This window comes from Vespa velutina, chromosome 6, assembly GCF_912470025.1.
Source record: "Vespa velutina chromosome 6, iVesVel2.1, whole genome shotgun sequence".
NCBI classification, from domain to species: Eukaryota; Metazoa; Arthropoda; class Insecta; order Hymenoptera; family Vespidae; genus Vespa; species Vespa velutina.
Genome location: NC_062193.1, coordinates 9,241,888 through 9,262,590, shown reverse-complemented (window position 1 = coordinate 9,262,590; position 20,703 = coordinate 9,241,888). Strand labels below are relative to the sequence as shown.

At 42.3% G+C, this 20,703-nt stretch overlaps 1 protein-coding gene across 5 annotated transcripts in view; it reads right to left on the bottom strand.

Annotated features, from left to right (window-relative positions):
- LOC124949591 (low affinity immunoglobulin epsilon Fc receptor-like) overlaps nt 1-20,703 on the bottom strand; it is a 91,510-nt gene that overhangs the window by 5,683 nt on the left and 65,124 nt on the right. For all 5 annotated transcript variants that reach the window (XM_047494914.1, XM_047494911.1, XM_047494910.1 and 2 more), the window contains one exon: nt 15,773-16,078. In XM_047494914.1, the coding sequence (XP_047350870.1) occupies nt 15,773-16,078 (306 nt within the window). The remainder of the gene's footprint in view (nt 1-15,772; nt 16,079-20,703) is intronic.

Here is a 20,703-nt window from a genome sequence, read left to right as displayed (position 1 = left end):
TATATATACACACACACACACACTCACACATACGCCTATTTGAACTGCACCTTTTCACCCTCTCTTGCTCTGTTCATCTCGGTCTTTCGTCTTGGCGAAACTTGATTGGTACGCTCCCGGTCATCGGTAATTAAATTCCTGCGCGTGTGCGCAAAGATGAAAAGAACGCGCAACGCGCTTAAAGGACGAACGAACGGACGACGTACTTTCGAGTACTCGTTTAGAGTCGAAATCCGTTTAGGGGCAGCTAAATTGTAATTAAATTCTCTCGTAATTACTCGCCCTCGTCGCGGTTAAATGTGGACATGGGGGTTCCTTTCTCTTTTTCTCCCTTTATATATATATATATATATATATACACCTTTCGCACGGATAAGTGAGAAAAGGACAAAAGTAGAAAAGAGTTCTAACATTCTAGCAAAGCTTGTTCACGAACAAAATGCACGTACCTGCTTGTGCTCTTATGTCAGAAAATTTCAACCTTGACGGAGAAGAAAATGAAGGCACGCGTCGTTTGCTCCGAGCGTATATCCTCTTGCGTGTATATTAAAAGGTTTCGCGCGAATGATCGCTACTACTGCGCGTATGCAGACACGAACTGCAGAGTAGCAAGTTGTTGTTTCGCACAATGCCGCATTCACAATGCATCGACCCAAATCTTTCGGTTCGATTTACAAATCCGGGAGCAGTCATTATCGAGCTTAAAAGAGCTCGTTCGCACGTTTCTCGATCGCAATTCCTTCTGTACGCATCGATTCCGTTCTTATTTACATTCTGAATCTCTTCTTGATACGTTCTTTATAAACGAAATTAACCAAAATGAGAAACATCGTGAAATCGAGTGGTCAACCGAATTGACACAGTCCGGTTCGCGTTAAAAGCGGTGTGCTTTTACGGTCAACAAATATTACATCCTCGTTACAATGAGGCAGTCAACGCTAAATAATGCATAAATTGCATTTGCATTCATTTCCTACGAATTTATAGATTGTATTTACGCAATCGAGTTTCGTAACGTCGATATGAAATTCACAGGGTCACACGAAATACCGAATTATAGTCGAGCTTGCCCGTCTGTTCTCTCTCTCTCTCTCTCTCTCTCTCCCTCTCTCTCTCTCGTTCTCCTAAATACATATAACACGAAACCGCGAATTTCGAGTTGTTGGAAAACTCTCTCCGTTTATTGGCGTAATTAATTTCACAGATATAAACAAAGGAAGGACCATAGCGAAATGCCGTGGCTAAAGCGCGTGGCGATTGCGCTATAATCTCGAGAAGTTGGTCGCCTTCGAAAGGGAGTCGGAAATTATCTCGATGTCCTCGACATCAGAAAGAAAAGGAAAATATCAGATATGCGATTAGCAAAGTATGAAATTAGGACATTCGATATTTATTTATTTCTCTTTCTTTCTTTCCTTCGTTCTTTCGCTTCTTCGAACTTTGAACGTTTCCGCCAAACTTCTGTTCTGCTCGGTCGATTCGTTTTTCGAAGAATGAAAGGGACAGGTTTCAATCCTCCGATGGAAACGGCTGCCATCGACTGGAATTGACTCGGTCGAGAGAGTCGAACGAGAAGCGAACGAGTAAGCGCGCACGTGCGTGCTTCGCCATCCTGCTACAGCATCCATCAGCAGAATCTACCAGAAGCCTCTAGTCCCGCTGATCATTGCCGAATCGTTGCCGGATATAACGTCGCTACGCGTCACGAAAATCAAATTTCTCTTGTGCTCTTTCACTCGCAAATTTTCATTTCCATTGATAGGATTTTTTGTTCCGTGGTGGAAAAAAAACAAAAAAAGAGATGCTCTTAATTTCGTCCGAACGAGCTCGAATATCTAGTTTTTTGATTTTGAAGAACGTTCGATAAATCGAGAAACTATCCTGGTTGTCCGTCAAACTTTTTGCTCTTTCTTATCACTTGACCGAACAAATTTTACGATTTCAAAAGGAAGGGGAGGTATCTTCGACTAGAGATTAAGTTTACATTTTTAGTGTTTAGTTTCGAAGGAAAAGAAGAAGAAAAGGAGAGTCGAGACGTAGAGATGGGAGGGATTTATCCAAGCGAAATCAGGACGAGAGGAGGAGAAGACGTTTCTCGCTCGAAGAATCATGGAACGTTCGGATTCGTTCGGACGAGTCCTGCCAGACAACCAACATAGTTTTCTAGTCTCGAGAAAAGGAATTCTTCCGAGGAAGAAGCTTCCTGTGCTTTCTCCGAAATAAAGGGTGTTTGGTCGAAACGTAAAAAAGAAAGAAAAAAAAAAGTTAAGCTAGTTTCTTTTCTTTATTTCTAAAAAGTCCCACGGTTTTCTCGTTTCTTTCGTTTCTACAAATATCAGCGCCATACTGACATCCATGTCCTTTACGCTTTTAGAGACGTCGCTTCTAAAAGCGACGAGCCTCCATTATGCAAAAAGCGCGCTCTGGGAAGTAATGTCCTTGTATTCCATCGGAATAATTTCACCTTTATCTCTCTCTCTCTCTCTCTCTCTCTCTATCTTTCTTTGCCAATGCATCCACTACAACAGGTTTGATTCAAACTTTGTTCGCACAATTTCGCTTCTCTTCGAAGCGCAAAACGCAAAACCCCCGCTAGAGACAAAATTCAAAGCACGACTTCCGATTCGTATTCGACCGAGAATTCGACAAGATATCTCAAATATTCGAGCTGAAAAATATTTATTTCTTTTTTTCTCCTTTCCTCTCTCAATTTTTTTTTTTTTTTTCTTTTTTTTTTTTTTCTTTTTTGTATATTTCCATCTAAGAGAGAGAAATGGCGGTAATCAAAGGCGAAACTTTCTCTTCGCTTCGTCGTCTGTCCTTAAGAAACGAGAGTAGTATCCGTGCTTCCAGCGCGATAATATTTTCGTTGCCGCGACTACGATTAAAATACCATCATTGCCACGTGACGTGACGCGAAGAGAAGAGAAGAGAAGAAATAAGTAATGGAGAATTCGTAGGAGGACGAGGAAGAAAGAGAGAAAAGTTAAAAAAGGAGAAAAGAAAAAAAATATTGCAAACGTCGAGGGAGTATCGCGTCGATATCTTCATGTCAAATCGTTTACGATTGTATCGTCGTAACGTGCGACCGAACGTCTCCATTCCAACGGCAAATATTTCACGTGCGCTTGGCTGAGCGGAATAGCAAGCGTGCGTTTACCTATCTAGCGCGTTTACGATGGCCGCAGTAACTCGAGTTCTTCTTCGAGAGTAAGTGGGAGGGAAAGAGAGGCAGATGCTTCTTTCTCCAGCTTCTGCCGACTATAGGAGTTTACTCCTCGTTTATACGCCACGTGGAACGGCCACGTGAAAAGAGAAAGGCCAACGAGAGAAAAAGCTAAGGCCCCTCTCTCTCTCTCTCTCTCTCTCTCTCTCGCTTCGCTGCATTTCGAAAGAGAATAGACAAAGATTCAACGTTGTCGGCTTTATGCAAAACATCATTTTATTTATGCTCTATCGCGAGGTATGTCTATCTTCTACCTACATTATCTACGTTCTGCGTATGAAAACGTCACGAGATTGCTGTTAATTAATACGACTTCATTTAATATCAACTCGGAGGAGTTAACGAATATTTGTACCCACGATCCCACGGTGCACGATCCGTTGTGCACATGCCTACGCGAATTAAAGAAAGGTAGATAGACGCCGTAAAGGAAGGTCGTCGATCGTAAACGCGCTAGAAGTATAAATTTCTCCGCTATCCGACCTTGAGCAAGGCCAGCCACGAGGCAAGGTGGAAAATCATGCCGTGGTTAGAACATTGTAACGCCGAGCGTGACTCGCTCTCTGGAATATTGTGAAAGGCGTTGTTGCGTTGTGTGTTACGAAGTCTTACGACAATATACATATATTATGTGTGTGTGTGTGTGTGTGTGTGTGTGTGTGTGTATATACATACATACATACATACAAATATATACATATATATATGTATATACACGAAGGTATATGCTTAGATATAACGGAAGGGATAGCTGCTAAGCGATGTAATTAGTTTGATATTTAAAGGATAAACGGATGATCTTCTCCATGTTAAACCTTGCTGCAATATATCGAGAGAGGAAAAGAAAAAGGAAATAAAAAGCAAGAAAAAGAAAAGCAGAGAAAGATACTTGAGACTACGCAACGCTCGCTATTATCGCACGTACGTGCCCTCGAAGAAGACACCGAGAAAGTGCTCATACCTTTTTCTTCTTCTTATTTCTCTAGAAAATTTCTCCTTATCCGCAAACGTCATTTCCCGTGGCGTACTTTGTAAGGTAGCGCACAGCAGACGTTCTCTCCTATTTCGCACGAATCGTCCCTTCCAGACTTCATTCGACGAAACCTCTACCCCCTTAGGAACGGAACAAAGTCGACGAGAATGAAAGAGCGAGACCGAGAACGTGAGCGAGAGAGGGAGAGAAAATAGCCCTTGGAGCATCGTCGAGAAATTGAATGCATTTCGTAGGAGAAGCTGAACGAGAATAACGAGGAATTGTAACACCCTCTCTCCTTAGCCGTAGAGCCACGTTTCGTCGTCTTTGAAGATAGATAAAGGGATCCCAGAGAATGGGAGAGAGAGAGAGAGAGAGAAGCAATTCTTTTTTTTTTTTTTCTTTTTTTTTTTTTTTTCTTTTTGACAAAACACCGATAACCCGTTTCTCGCATTAATCAAAACTATTTTCTTTTTTCCTTTCGTATAATTTCTCAACGTCGAGAATGAAGAAGAAGCGACGCAAGATGCACTAATGAGATCGTGATAAATTCAACGCGTACCATTAGACGACGGTTGGTACCTAGCGGTCGTTTAGACTCCGGGCACAACACGTCACAATTAGAGCCATAAACGCATCGCGCGTACGCGCCATTACAAATTTTCCCACGACGGATTTACTACGACAGAAATATCCATTGAAGGTACATACAAGAGGGCCAACAGGAGCGCGATATCGCGAATATTACCACCGCTAATACCCATTAGCAGGATGCAAACGTAAAATTACGCTCCATGGTTAGAACGATGGATATCAACCTAGCTATCTACCTTTGCTACATATACCGTGATTTCTACGGTAGTATGGAGCTTGTAGGGGGGCTCACGAAAGGTTTCGTCGAATAAATTTCGATATATCGCGAATGAGGTACGCCCTACGCGTTAGCGCGTTCCACACACCAATGGATTTCGACCGCAACGAGCGATAACGCGATGAACGAGATAATCGTTGGTCATTCTGAGGTTATCCGTGTAATACCGTAAAACGCATAACCGATGGAAATATAGAATGTATGGTTGCCCGACCTCAAATGAGACTTGTCGCTTTGTAATAAACCCTTATTTTCCTTTCGTTCGGGACGTCTTCTCCCTTTCGCGATCCCAAATGTGTTCTTTTCTTTTCTTTTTTTTTTTTTTTCCTTTTCTATCGAGGAAACGAACGGCACTCGACCGATCGTCAGAACCTTTCGAGAGATAAATTTTGAGATACGAGTCGTTAAGCTCGACGCTGTCGCGAGTGGAAACTTTGCTAATGAGAACGATAGAAGGACGAGAGAGAGAGAGAGAGAACGCGGCGCGTCGCGCAGCTCTGCACTTCCGCTCCACGAAGCGAGTCGACCAAATCGTTGCGTTGCACCGACTGCGGAATAGGTGCGGTCGAACGCAAGGTAAACGGCCTACTACGCTTTTAGCGTAACGTGCAACGATCTCTCTCTAACTCTTTGCTGTTGTCTCAATAGTACTATATAAAAATCCTACGACATCTTTTAGAATTTTTAATTCAATCCTCGAGACGATGAACTCCATTGATTATTATATCTCGAGTCGACACCTTCTTGTAAACTGGCCTGCGCGATTCTCAAGGTCACAAACTTTCAACGATCACGGTCAGTGAAAGGACGACGACTGAATCGGGTCCGTTTGCAAGCGAAGACTTTTTCAAGGAAAAAGAGAGAAAGAGAGAGAGAGAGAGAGAGAGAGAGGTAGTAGATCAATCGATGAATTCTTCTGGTGGAGCGCCCGAGGGAAGATCGATAATGGAAGCTACTAGCGAGCTTGCTTAAATTAACAATGTCTCTCTCTCTCTCTCTCTCTCTCTCTCTTTTCTTTCACGAGAAGGAGAGCGAGCGAGACGTTTCATTACTAGGAGTATATCGTCGACGACATAAAAGTTAGATCATCACCACGTTCGCTACGAGAAAGGCTTCTTCTTAGTTCGACGAGAAAGTAATCTTTGAGGTATTTCAATGAATTAATCTACCATCGAAGATTTAGGAATGCGTCTCGCCCCGAGGAAAGTTTCGATAAAGAGATACGAGGGTCTCTCTTTATTTCTTTCTCTCTTTGCAAGGAGAAAGCGGTAAAGTCGGTATCGCGAAGGTGCAACGTACCGTTCAGTCTGCCAGAAATTGCATCGAGGGAAGCCACGAATAGAACGACGAATAGGATAAAATGCGTCTTTTTCTTCGTCATGACGTGTCTTCTTCTCTCTTCTCAACTCGCGAAGACTCCTCTTTCTTCTTCTTCTTCTTCTTCTTCTTCTTCTGATGATCCTCCTATGATCCTTCGCCTATTCCTTCGAACGCACTTGCACACTCTAAGTACATCCAAAATTAAAGTTACGCATCGGGACACTCTCCGCTTTGATACAAATTATTCGTAACGGTCGAACGCACGAGATCTCGAGACGCGATCTAGATCGATAGATAGAGGAGAATGGGAGCACAGAGGGAAAGATAGAGAGAGAGAGAGAGAGAGAGAGAGAGAGAGAGAGAGAGAGAGAACGTGTTCAAGTACGTATGCACACGTACGTAGAAAACGTGGAGAGGGGTCAGTCACGATTTCAAAGGAAAACGAGAGTTACTTTGCGACTTACGACGCACGATCTATACTCGAGAGGCGTGTAACGCCGAATGAGAGGAGATATCTCCCGACTCGTAGAGTTTACTTCGCCAAGCTTTACTCTCTCTCTCTCTCTCTCTCGCTCTCTCGCTCTCTCTCTCTCTCTCTTTCCTTCTTTATGCAAACACGAGATGCTTTTACCGTCTTTAAAAGTTTACCTACCACATTTACCTACCTACGTTTCGCGTAAGAATATTTGACGAATATAACAACAACGGTTAATTCGTTTTTCAAAACAATGGAACCCAATTTATATGAAATCTTAGAAAGTCGAATATGATCAGCTTACAAGCACGATTATAATTCGATCGAATTGCGTTGTCACGGCTGAAAATGCAGTCCCGTGAGTGAAAGTTCTAGGCAGCTGTCGTATTATGACCGTTCGAACGTAACGATAATTCGAACGACGCTCAAGGAACTTTGGAAGGACCTTTTCACCCGAGAAATCTTGTCTTCGACCTTGCAGAAACCTTCGGCGAATGCGGAGATACTAGCTCGTTGCCTTCGTGCTCGGAGTACGAAGTAGTCCAAGAGTTTCTTTCTTTTTTTGACTATAATCTCGATTCGTGTTTATGTGTGTGTGAGAGAGAGAGAGAGAGAGAGAAGGGGAGAGGTTAGGGGAAAGGGAGAAAGAGTATTGGCCTGTAACCGGCTCCGAGCACGATCAACCTTCTAAGGCAAACAACGACGAAGAACTGAGCGGCCACAAGCTTCGACGTTGGCTTTTCAATCGGGATTCTACACTGGCCGACCTTCACCGGCTTCTGCAGCTTCTTGCTCCTTGGATGGGACGCGAATTACGTGAAGCGTCCTACATACGTACGTACTATTTACGTAGATACTTTCACGCGTCTATACCAAATGTTATATCGCGGAAGGAAACTATTTCGTTGCGAATCCTTTAGCTTATCTTTACGCTTACGATATTTCTATATAATGTAACGTCTTCTGACATAATAATCTAATACGAAAGATACAACAACAACTATACGTATTAATATTTGAGAAACGTTCTTTCGATCTTACTATAAAATCTTACTTTCATATTCTTTTCATTGGCAATTTACGAATTAGTATGAAAATGAGAAATACGATAATAAACCCTGACGTCATGAAGTCCCGATCGAACATAAAGAAAGATTCCAGAGAACCGGTAAGAAGACATTTATAGAACTTAACGAAGAGACAGTTTGAAATATTTCGCGACATCTATCTCTTTGCGGATGGGCATCTCTCCTAACTTCGACATAATATTAAGTCTCGAAAGTTTATTACCGACGACAACGATGACGTTTCTCTGACGTCCCATAAATATCCCGTGTCTGTCAACGTAACACAATTATTTGCTTAACGTCGCAACCGCTCTATTTATCCTCGAATATCAGTAGCTCCTATGAGGACAACGATAATGACAAAGACGAAATAAGAAGACGAAAGAAGAAGACGAAAGAAGAAGACGAAAGAAGAAGACGGAGGCGGATGTTATCCGATCCGATAAAACGACGAAACGAGACAGTGGGGAATTTTAAAACGTCACAAGTTTTCCCACCTATCCCCCTCCTCTACTATCCCATAACCACCTTGGTACGAACGCGAACGCGCGAATTTTAAAAGCTCCATTAACGTTCGATCCCGCGAGTATGCCCTATTAACGAGCTACATGGAATTTGCTTCAACGGCCGATGACTGGACTGTCGTGAAATGTAAATCTCATCGTTGCTACGAAGAGGAAAATGAAAATGAGAGAAATGCGACGAACGCGATGTCGCAATAATCGATGTATATTACGAGCCTGACCAAGGAGTAAAAAGAAAAAAATAAAAGAAAACGAGAAAAGGAAGAAAAAAATAATCCAGCCGTTTCGATATATTTGGATATTCGGCATACTTTCACTCGTTAAATATCAGACGAATCGAGCGAAATGAATACAACACGTAGAGGTAACGTTTTGCTTTCATTCGATATATATACGCTCGAGACACGAGCGTTGATCCTTCCGTAACGTTGCTCGCTCGGAATTTTATGTAAAAGACGAGAAACGTGGAAACGTGCTCGTAACAAGGAAATTATGTCTCGCGGCAACGGTAAACGAAACAAGTCCTAATTGCGTTCGAGACCACCGAATTCTACCGCTATTCTACCACCATTCTACCACCATTCTCTACCACCATTCTCTACCACCGTTCTACCACCGTTCTGGTAGTACGACGAACGTGTTCGATATAAATTTATTCATGAGCAGGCTACAAGACCAATCGAATGCCATCGAACGGTAGAGAGATTTGTTCGCGACGTGCAAAGAAAATTATTTAATGCTTTCTACGACCGGGATACTCGTGCGCGCTCGAGAGAGAGAGAGAGAGAGAGAGAGAGGAAGACGAGAAAACTAAACATCGCCGATACAACATTCATGAAAAGTCGTAGGATATAGGAAACGGCCAACAAGGGGTACACACCTAGCGAATTATTCATGAGATGAGATTTGTATCGAGATTACTCGGCGCCTCTCTATCTATGTGTGTGACGCACCGTAATTGAACCCTCCGTAGACGCGTTTATATATATATATATATATATATATGTGCTACGTCGATCGAAATAGAAAGATTCTACCAAAGAATATGGGATGTATCACAGGATAGAGGGAGGGGCGGGGGAGAGATGGATGAAATTCGAATTATATTTGAATGTGGAAAAAAATGATTCCATCGTAAATGACACGCACCGAAAATTTTCATCGATCAATTTTCGAAAGCTTTATTGTTTAGCCGTTAATGAGCCTAACCGAATGGCTGATCGAACGAAAGAGAGTAAAAGGAGGAAAGAAAATGTCGTCATTAATTTAGGTCCCATAAGTTCCGAATGACGCTTTGGGTAGTATCGACGCTTATATATCCTTCTAATACGTCTGAAAGAACTTTTGAAGAAGTCGTTAAAAGTTAGGAAAAATGGTATATGACTTGGGCATTTAACGATCCTGGCAATGGCTACCGCGAGCGCGATAGGAACATTGACCACCACACACAGACGTCAGTAGTATAACCCGGTATTACTGGCCGATTGATTGCTAGGAGTGAGCTAGTGTTGTTCGCATAGAATGGAATAGCCTGCAGGATTCTTTCGCAACGTGTTTTGCCAAGTGAACACACCGCGAAGGAATGTAGGCCTCGGTCAGAACTATCAGGATCGGGGGACACGGTGACCTCAAATTCGCCGATCATTAGCCAGGCGTCTGGACGGCAAATTGGAAAAAAAACGAATCCCTCTACTCTCTCTCTCTCTCTCTCTCTCTCTCTCTCCTCGAATTAAAATAGGATGTTTTGCAATTTCATTACATCTCCGAAAATGGTAAAATCCAGTTGGTTTTTTCAAGTGCGAAGAGCTAAAGTTACATGGGCGCGAGCTAGCACTAGCGTCACGTGCATAAGCATGCGCGCGCGAGGAACGTCGCGAGAGAGTCAGGAGGAACGCTTGAAAATGAAAGTCGAGATTCCACGGAGGGATCTTTCGCAATCGGCCGCTCCGCTTGTTTAGAAAGGCATTGGCGGAGGCCCCTTTAAGTGGACACAGATCTCGCGAGCATTATCGAATCGATGGAATATCCACGGCGATTACAATTGAAAAATTCGTTTCGTTGCTTTCTCAAAAACAAGAACGACACTTCCGTTCCTGTATCTTCTTCAATTTTTTATTTTTCAATTCCCGTCATCTTTGACTTTCGAAAGTATCTCTACTCGTTAAGTTTCATTTTCGCGCGTTATGTTAACGAGAAATACTGATTTTCGATTTTAGAACGAACGAATACGGTAAAAAGAAAGTTTGGTCCTCGTTAACGACGACATTCAACGAAAAATTCAACTATCTTTGTCTCGTGATGACAGCTAATTAATAAATTCGTCAACGCCTTTACCTCGTAGATACGTGAATAATACCCGAACGATTCAGCGAGCTCGAGAGGATCGTTCTCTTTTCTTTGATAACTACAAAAAAACAAAAGAAATTTCGTTCGTCGACCTTTCGAATCGAGAAGCGACTTGGATAGATTGAAATTTTTCGAAAAAGGAACAAAGCAAGAGTCGAGAGTCGTTATCAGGTACGATGTTTTATCGAACGAACGTTCCATTCTCATCCATTCCATTTATTTTTATAGAGATGCACCGTTAAATGAATCCGAATATTTATCACTGCTGAGAGAGTCTTCTCTAAAATTTATTCCCCCGATATACCTACAATAACGTTCTCGTAACGAAGAGAATTAAGCGGTAATAAACTATTTAGCAAAGGTACGTATAATATACCTGTCCGAAAGAGAGAGGGAGGGGGGGGGGAGAGGAGGAGGAGGAGGAGGAGAAGGAGACGGGAGGGAAAGAGTAGTGGGAGGCTTCGCACGTACGACCCAACGGAACCACTTTCTCCGAGTTCAGTTCGAGCAACCGTCCGTCCTTGGCAAAGTAAACTGGATTCGTTTTAGCTCACATCTCTCCGGATTTATCCTTCCCGATTGGAAATCGTGAATATTTATATTTAAGATGCATGGTCATGGTTTTTACGTCGACTCAATGGAACCACTTCTTTTTTCGCGACTTTGATCCGGGCATCGGATAAATAAAATACAATATTGTATTTATTCATGAAGACGTCAAATTTCGTCTCTTATAAGGAACTTTCCATTGACGAACGTAGAAATTTTATATACGTAATCATACGTTATACAGAAATATACGAAGATTAAATATGATAAATGACAGGCATGGGCGCCGTCTACAACGTAAAAGGATTTTACAACATTCTTTTTCTAAATGTCAAACGAACGATGGATTTTATTCAATGATGATTTGCTCATCAATGATATTAAATCTAACTGACGAGTTTCGTTTTATCGGTGAACGAAAAAGAAAAAGTAAAAGAACGAGGAGAAAACAAATGGTAAAGAAAAGAAAAGGAGGAAGAAAAGCTGCCGTCAGACTAATTTACGTTATATTCTTTTAGATTTAAAATCGACACAAATTACAGGAATAGAAAAGCGGCCGCGAATAATTTATATCTACTTCAAATATGGCACCGTTGGAAGATCGTCTTTGACGATGCGCATCGATTTTTAAGCAAGATAAGGTAGGATCTCATTTTATCGTAGAAAAGACGATGCAAATAGTCATATAGATATATACACCAATATGTTCCTATAACGGTATATACATATACCAACGATATTACTACTTTTACTAAGAGGTACGATAAGAACGAAAAGGTACTTTAACGGATGAAAGATAAAATTTCGCTCAACGATTAGAACGATTAGTGACTATATCGCGAACATGCCACGTAGCATACATATGTATGTTTAATAGCCATACACGGAATACCATAACCATTAATTATTTCCACGAGGTACTCGAGCGTTCGTAAGATGGGAGAGAAACCAAGAGAGAGAGAGAGAGAGAGAGAGAGAGGGTGAGAGAGGATGCTCGAATAGAGCTTCTGACAAGGACACACGATGGGTAGCACGAAGAGACGAACACGTTAATGCTTTGCAAGGTCTCTTCGCATATGCATCCAACACCATTACCATCAGTACCATCTCGGGAACAACATCCGTGGTTGCATATCCAGAGCTTCAGGATTATCAAGTGGGAGCCAGCAAGAGCAAAGAGGCCTTCCTTCTATTCTCGGCGGCACCGATGCTTTCGCCAAACGCCATGTAGGACGTTTGTGAATTATGTCATCGTGCTAGAACGCGTAGGGCATACACAAACACACACACACACACACACACACACATCGACAGGAATGTCCTCCTTGAAGACACATTCACAATCTCGGTCATAGTTCGTGCAAGAAGGGTGATTATGCTCGGCTAGACTGAACCTTTCTCCCTTGCCCCCTTTCCCCCTTTTCTCGATCTTCTCCTCCTCCTCCTCTTCCTGCTTTATTGGAACCTTCACCAAAGTTTCGCTTAAAACTTTAAGCCACCGGTACTCTTCGTCTTATTTATACGAACCGTACATATCGAGGCCGCACTTGCGACTGCCTCCTTCAACTATGCCTCCTCCTCCTTCTTCTATCCCTTCCTCTCTCTCTCTCTCTCTCTCTCTCTCTCTCTCTCTCTCGGTTTCATTCTCTCGCTTTTGCAAGTTGTCAAGACAAACAGAAGTTTGGAAACTCTCGAGCTGAAAGTCGCTGTTTGTCGGCTAAAATTACTCACGTTGTACTCGAACCCGTACCCCGTTGGGTTTGGGTATCGCGGAACGTTTACCAAATTAAACTTGATTTAAACATTTACTCGGGACACGCTCCTGCCAAACTTTCTCATAAACCGTATCCACCGAGTTATAATTGAAACACGTGTGCTCGGAAAGGTACGTTTGGAGAAAAAACCAACCGCATGCATAAAAGGAATCTCCTTCGAGTCCCGAAATTTCTTTATTTTTCTAACATTTACCTAGGTCTTTTGTATTTATAGGAAAAAGAATATTGAAAATGTTGCAAGAGATTCCTCCTTTCGAGGAACTCTATCTCGTTTAGAATTTAAACTCGATACCCTCTTCCCCCCCCCCTCTCTCTCTCTCTATTTTCTATACTCTTTCTCTTCGTTTATTGCCCGTCTCGCTCACTTTCTCAGCTTGCTTTTCTTCTCCCCTATCGCTTCGTATCGCCGTGAGCGCGTGCAAATACCCAAGAGTGTTTGTCAATTTCTGATCTAGAGGCACGTTGGATAGTCAAACAGAGAGCGCTAGATAAAAAAGAGAGCGAAAAAGGATGTTGCAAACGGATTCGTAGCAGTTTTGGCGAAACTCTTTTCTTCCCCCCCCCCCCCCGTCAAAACGCAATACTTCGTACGATACGATGAAAAAAATCGATGTTACGTGATCGGCAAAAAAAAACAAAAAAAAAAAAAAAAAAAAAAAAAACAAAAAAAGAAAAGAAAGGAAAAGAAATATCGCTGGCAAATTTTCCGATCGTCCATGTCCACGCGAGAGATAGAAACACGCGGGAGAATTAGAATAAAGAAAACGTTCGAGGAAAGGAAGAAACGAAATAAAAGGATCGGACGCATGGCATGCGTCGTGATTCGGATGTTCCATGTCACGCGACTATTCTCGATTGGATTGGTCGGCCAATAGCATATTGAATAGCCGTCGAATATCAAAGCCCTATGTACTCGATTAAATCCTTGACAGCTTTCGTTCGCATAACGAATTCGAAGAGTCGATCGAGAGGGTACTCGTGTAATAATCAAAAATATCGAAGATCAAAAGACGTCAACCAGCGACGCGCAAACGACGAAAGGCCCCACCCTTCCTTCTCCGCGCATTGGTTCGAATAAACTCGCCAATGCGACTCGACAATCGCGGCTCGATGGCCAAAACTTTTATTTTTTTTCTTCATTTCTTTATTTTTTTCTTCTTTTTTCAACTCATCGATATGCCATCGATATTTTATAGAACTATCTATCGATCGTTTCTACAAAATCAAAACAAATACCTATCGTTTGGAACGGCCCTTTGTCTCTGTCTGGTTGTGTTACATTTTCAGTGCGATCTATAACGGTAGAAAATAAACTCGCGAATAGTGGTACTTTCAACGGGAAGTATTGCCGGACTGCTTTCGCTTACAGATATACATGGACGTACGCGCACACACGTTCTGTCCGCATATTTTACGTATTACGTTACAGCAAACTCATGTCGTGCGTATCCGTTGCACGTAGAATATACATACGTACCTAAATACGTACGTATCGCGTACGTACGTTTATAGTTTCAGCAAGTCGATCCGGTAAACGTACGTCTCCGGCCGTGATCGTTTAAAACGTTCGCGACGACGCTGACAGAAGTGAAAACGCGCGACGGAAATAGGACATCTGCGAACGCGGGATTTTCCTAGATACGTAGGTACACGTCTGATGTAATAGAAAATGGAATGACGACGACGCGGCGGGTACTTTCGATTTATTAAAATATCTAATCAAAACTTTTCTATGCGATTAAGGCAATAATAGGGAGTTTTGACAGGTTTCGTATACGTTGATTTTTTGAGAAAAGAGTGTGAGAGAGAGAGAGAGAGAGAGAGAGAGATAGAGGGATGGAGGAGAGATGGATTGCGCAGCACTAACACAGATCGATAAACCACCACTTCTATTCGAACGAGAGAATGTCTGCGTACTCGATGATAAAAGCAGACGACAACCACAATCTCTCGTAGGATGATATCCCGCAGAGTAGGTAGCGAATAGAAGAGATCAACAACGAAATTACAGTCTCTTCTGTTTTCGCGAGTATACTTCGTTAAAAGAAATATATGTATTATGCGTAATAGACACGACACGATGCCTTTCCTTAAGCCGAACGGACTGGAACGATTTTTCTCGGAGAAAATAGATTCGCAAAAAAGAAAAAAGAGAACGATATTGACGAAGGGAACAATACAAGTGGACACGCTCGAGAAGGTCGTCCAGACGTGTATCTCTACATCTTTCTCTATCTTATTCAAAGAGACCGATAGACACGTTAGGAAAGGAGATTTAGAGCGTAGAAAATCGACGCCGCGTTTCGCTTCTCTTCGACTCGTCTTACGAATTCGTAGTCGAAAGAGTCAAGCGCGAGACGACGACTTCGACGTTGACGTCGACGTTGTTGCTCTACTACCTCCTGCATACTCTCGTTATCGCGTTACCAAGACTCCTACGGGCTATCTATCAGCCTAGTTCCATCCAATTCCCTTTCTTTCTTTCCCTGTCGCGACGAGGAAAAAGAAAAGAGAGAAAAAAGCGCCATGTTCTTCGATACAGAATAACCTAATAATAGTACAAGAGAGAGAGAGAGAGAGAGAAATGGCTGGAATGATTCGGAAAGAAGGAGAAGAAAAAGAAGATGAAGAAGACGAAGGATTTACCAGCAAGAAGATCGATTCTAGTCCTGCTCCTATCGCTGTCCTCGAACCCTTGAAGATCGTCCACGTAATCATCGTCGTAGTCCTCTCTGTGCTTCCTATTATCCTTGTAGCTAGATGAAGGATGAGAATTGCGAGCTAAGCCGTCGCTGTTCGTCGAGTCTTTCTGCGCGGCTTGACGGACTTTTGCCTGATGACGAGAGTTGAAGAGGACGGCCGGCGGCGGCAGCGTCGAGAGCTGAGTACCTTGAAGACGTTTCTGCAGATATCTGGCGAGGAGGGCTTGAACCGCGTCGTTCTCGGCCGTGCCTGGAAGACAGAAAGAGAGACCTCCTCGTCATCGTCCGAATTCATTACCTTTTTTTTTGTTTTTGTTTTTTTTTTTTTTTTTTTCATTTCCTTTGCTTTTATTTTGTTTTGTTTTGTTTTGTTTCTTTTTCCCAGCTTTGTTTTGCCTTCCTTTGCTCTGCTCTGCTCTGCTCTGCTCTGCTCTGCTCTGCTCCGCTCTGCTCCGCTCTGCTCTGCTTTGTGCTTCTCCTTTCATCCTTCTTTTCTCTCTTTCCACTTCACGTATCTTTTCTTTTCCTTTCTCCTTTTCTTTCTGTCTTCGTTCACTAGCTCTCCTTTTATATTTTTATCTCCATTCTCTTTGACTTTACTTATCTTTCTGCGCTTCGTCGATCATCCCCGATCATCTACGAATTACGAAGAGGAGTCCTTCTTCCTGCCTTCTGTCCAACTCTTTTTTTTTCTTTCTCTCGCTTTCACACACACACACATACACAGGCACACACAGACACACACACACACACTCCTACGAGTACGATAGATACGGCGAAACAATGGGGAGGATTGATACGGCGTGTCCGATATTTTCTTTTTTGTCTCTTTCTCTTTCTCTCTCACGAGTATGTGAAAGGTTAAAGAAAATACACGAGAGAAAGAGAAGGAATTTTCTATGGGAAAGGATGGTATGCGTACAAAGGAGAAAAGTTGGTGAATTCCGAAAAGATCGTGAAAAGAAATTCGTAACTATGCAAGTTATGCGATAGCGTATTGAAAATAAAATATCGATACGAGAAGAGAAGGAAAGAGAAGAAAAGAGGATTTTTCGAGTGAATCCAATGCGATTTACGAGACACGGGATTGAAAGCTCGTCAAAGGTCAAGTTTAATAGAAGATCCTTGAAGGCACTCCAATTTCGATTGCGTTAGACGTGAAACCGTTAGAGCAAAACGTCGACGCGCAATCGAGTCCTAGCGAGCTCCTCACTCTCGATCGAGAGGACATGTTCTAACGCATTGTCTGAATAAAATAAACAAAGGAAAGTGAAGCGGATCAATGTGTTTCTCTCTCTCTCTCTCTCTCTCTCTCTCTCTCTCTCTCTCTCTCGTTCCTTCTCGTCACCGAACAAAATTTGCTTTTGTTTTATTTCCCCCCCCCCCCGAATCACTGCGAAAGATAAAACGTAACTACTCTTCCACCCTATCTCTCTCCTCCGCTATTATTATTCTGATTTATTTGTTAAAAAAAAAAAAAAGAAAAAAGAAAAAAAGGAAAACAGAAAATGGGGGGAAAAAACAAGAAAAAACAAAAAGTGCCAGGAGGCGTACGCAGTCGAGGTGAATTTATGAATACTGGTAATAAAAAGAGAGGAAAAGTAAAAAAAAATATAGCGGAAACCCGCCTAGGGCGGTGTACGCTCGTTTAAAAATTACCCTGAGCTTTTGTATTTTCATTGACTCTTGTTCGATAGTGAAATAACTTTTGGTCGGATGAATCGTACTCGAATGAACAGTTTGATTCAATAGAAAATAAAATTCGACCTACGACACACGGTGCGCCTTATCCATTTCTCTCTATCTTTTCTTTTCTCGTATATACGACGTAAATACTTTTGATCGTTTCGATAGATATACGAGCGCGAATATATCGTCGCTATATAATGATATGCGACAAATAGAATCAAATAAGAATAATAATTTCATCGAAGGGATAAAGAGTCCTACTATTCGTCGTTTATCCACTCCTTTGATTTTTCCTCTCGATTTAAGGCTCGATCGATATACTCGTACATAGGTCGGGATTTTACGGGAAAAGTATGATCCGGTGACAGTACGTACATATATATCGCATAAATAACAGAGAAACTTTATTTGAACAGGCTCACTCTCGCAACAAGCACTTGACCCCCCTGCGCGCGCGTCGAGAGCGAAGCAATAAATATGACGCGACGGTAGCGTACCGAAAAATTGAACAAAAGCGGATGATGTATTTTCTAGTTGGGTTTCGTTTGAAACGCTCCTCTTAATCAGGCAAAAAGCGTAGAGAAACGCGTTACGCTCAGTGTGACTTAATCAACTATTGAAAACTGTAGAGATAAATAAATAAGTTGTAGCAAACACCGTGCAATGTATGCGTACACAACATGTAGCGTACGTGTACGACGAATAAAAAACATCGAGAGAGAAAAAAGGAAAAAAAAAAAAAAAAAAAAAAAAAAAAAAAAGAAGAAGAAGAAGAAGAAAGGAAAAGGAAAAAAAAACACGATCGCATTCTCCCTGACATTTGGTTAACCTGAAAAAGAAAAAGGAAGAAGAAAAAAAAGAGAAAAAAGGAAAAAAAAAGAAAAGGAAAAAGAACAGGAAAGACAGGAAAAGGCAAATCTTTGTAGAGTTGGAAAAATTGATAAAAAAAAATTGTCGGTATCATGAGCGTAGATAGTTCGAGTTCGCTGAAAGCGACGGAGCTAAAAATTTCTTTATTATGTCGTTGACGGTACCTTTCTTAGCTTTTGATCTGTCGATCCCAATACTGATCCACGGTCTTTTTACGTTTATTTTCCTACGACGTCTTATCTTCGATATCTTCGGCAAGCTCGTAGCACCTTTACCCTATTCAAATCCTTATGTACGATTCGACGAATACTCCTGGAAGGAAAGGAAAAGATTTCAAAGGAATTTGAATCAACGAGACAGGATCATGGGATCGAGGTGTCCTCGATTGTGCAAGTACGTCGAACGATTGAACTATATTTTCGATATCGGCAAAGGACTTTTAGTCGACATTCGTAGAAGCAACGTTGGTATTAATAAGACGTCTCGATTTTCCAAGAGTAATTGTTTTGGGGGATTCAATTTCAGTCGATTTAACGAATGCGAAAATGCGATTGGTTTTGATCGCGAAGCTACTTTTCTTAGAATCGTGAAAAATATTCGACGCGTTTAAAAGCATACCCTTTCTCGCAGAAAACGATTCAGGCGTTACTTTTGTCATATAATCAAAACGATTCAGGCGTTACTTTTGCTTTCAGAACGCAAACCATCGAAGATAACGAATCCGAGGTCGATTCGAGAAAACGGCGAACTCAGAGAAAGAATTCGATGGATAGCGCGAGCGTCCAGGCGAAAATGAGTTTGGACCTCATAGTCGAGCAATTGAAGCGTGAATTGTCTTTGAAGGATATAGAAGGCAAGGAGCAAAGCGTTTTAACAAATTTAACGACGGAGGAAGGAGAACCGAAGGATTTCTTCGAGATTGCTTCCGAAGAGAGCAATCCGAAGATCATTAACCACGAGGAACGAAGCGTAACGACCGAGCACGTCGAAGAAACGACCAATCCCACCGACGTAAATGTCATTTCGATGAATTTAGAAGAAGAACTCGAGACAGAGGAGAGAGAGACGACGAATCGGCAAGGAGTAGAAACGATTTCGCCGAGGGAACCGTAAGTCCCTCGTTCGAGAAATAAAGGAGTTCAGGAAGTAAGAGAATAAATTGTTTAGGGTGGTCAAAAGCTACGAAAGGGAAGAAGAGAATTTGTACGGGCTTATTCGATCGATGATAGCGGCGGAAGTGAAAAGATACGAAGAGAGAGAACGGGAACTTCTGAGGAAAGTTCATTCGGACACGACTGACGTCGGTGGAAGGTGGACGACGAACAAACGGCCCTTTTTCCTCTTAAATAAGTATACCTCCTATCTATAATTGGGAGAGATTAACGATCGACGATATAAAATCTGACGAATCGATAATGTTCGCAGTGAGAACGCGTCGCAAGAGACGAAAAGGGAGAACGTAGAGAAGGATACGAGGAAGCGTCTCGACGTCGAAGAAGATAAAAATCGACTCGAGAGGGACAACGACAACGTTGGCTTCGCTTCGATGCTCGTAATCGAGTGTAAGAAGTCCTCCGACCGTCCCGAGGATAGAAAAATTAACGAAGGGGGAAAGTAAGTGGACGAGGGAAGATCGTTAACGACGAGACTAGACGCTTCACATTCTCTTAACTTTATTTTCTTTTCCTCTTTTATCCCTCTTCTCTAATCTCGCGCGAGATCGTTATCATCTACGTAGCACGTCGGCGAAGGAGAACGTTCAGGAGGAAGAAGGAGGATCGACGGATCGGGAGACTCAAACCGAACGAGTACACACGATACGAGCGGCAAGAAGTTGTCCATTGCGAAAAAGACGAATCTATCGGGTCTTCGTCGGCGAGTCTCATAACAAAGACGAACTATTATTTGGATGGATCCATCGAATAGCCTCCGATAATCTCATCTACGAGAAGGGCAAAGCTAGCGGGAGTCCCAGTTACGTACCGCTTACAGAGAGGTTTCGATGGAGATACGTTGGAGCGAGGAAAGCTCGTTAAAAGTGACGCGCGAGTTCTCTCGGATCTTGTTGAAAAATTCATTTTATCTCTCGCCGGTTTGTTTTCCGACGCTTTTGCTTCTCGAGTGGTGGCAGCAAAGGAGGGAGAAGGAATAGGGGAAAACTCAAGAGTAAGCCAGCCCCCGTCATCCTCGATCGTTCGTTTCTCTTCTCTTCTCTTCTCTTCTCTTCTCGGAAGAGCGGAAGAAAATAAAAAACAAAAAAGAAAAGCTTCCTCGTCTAAACAAGCTCCTTTTGCTTATCTTATCACCTCTCTCTCT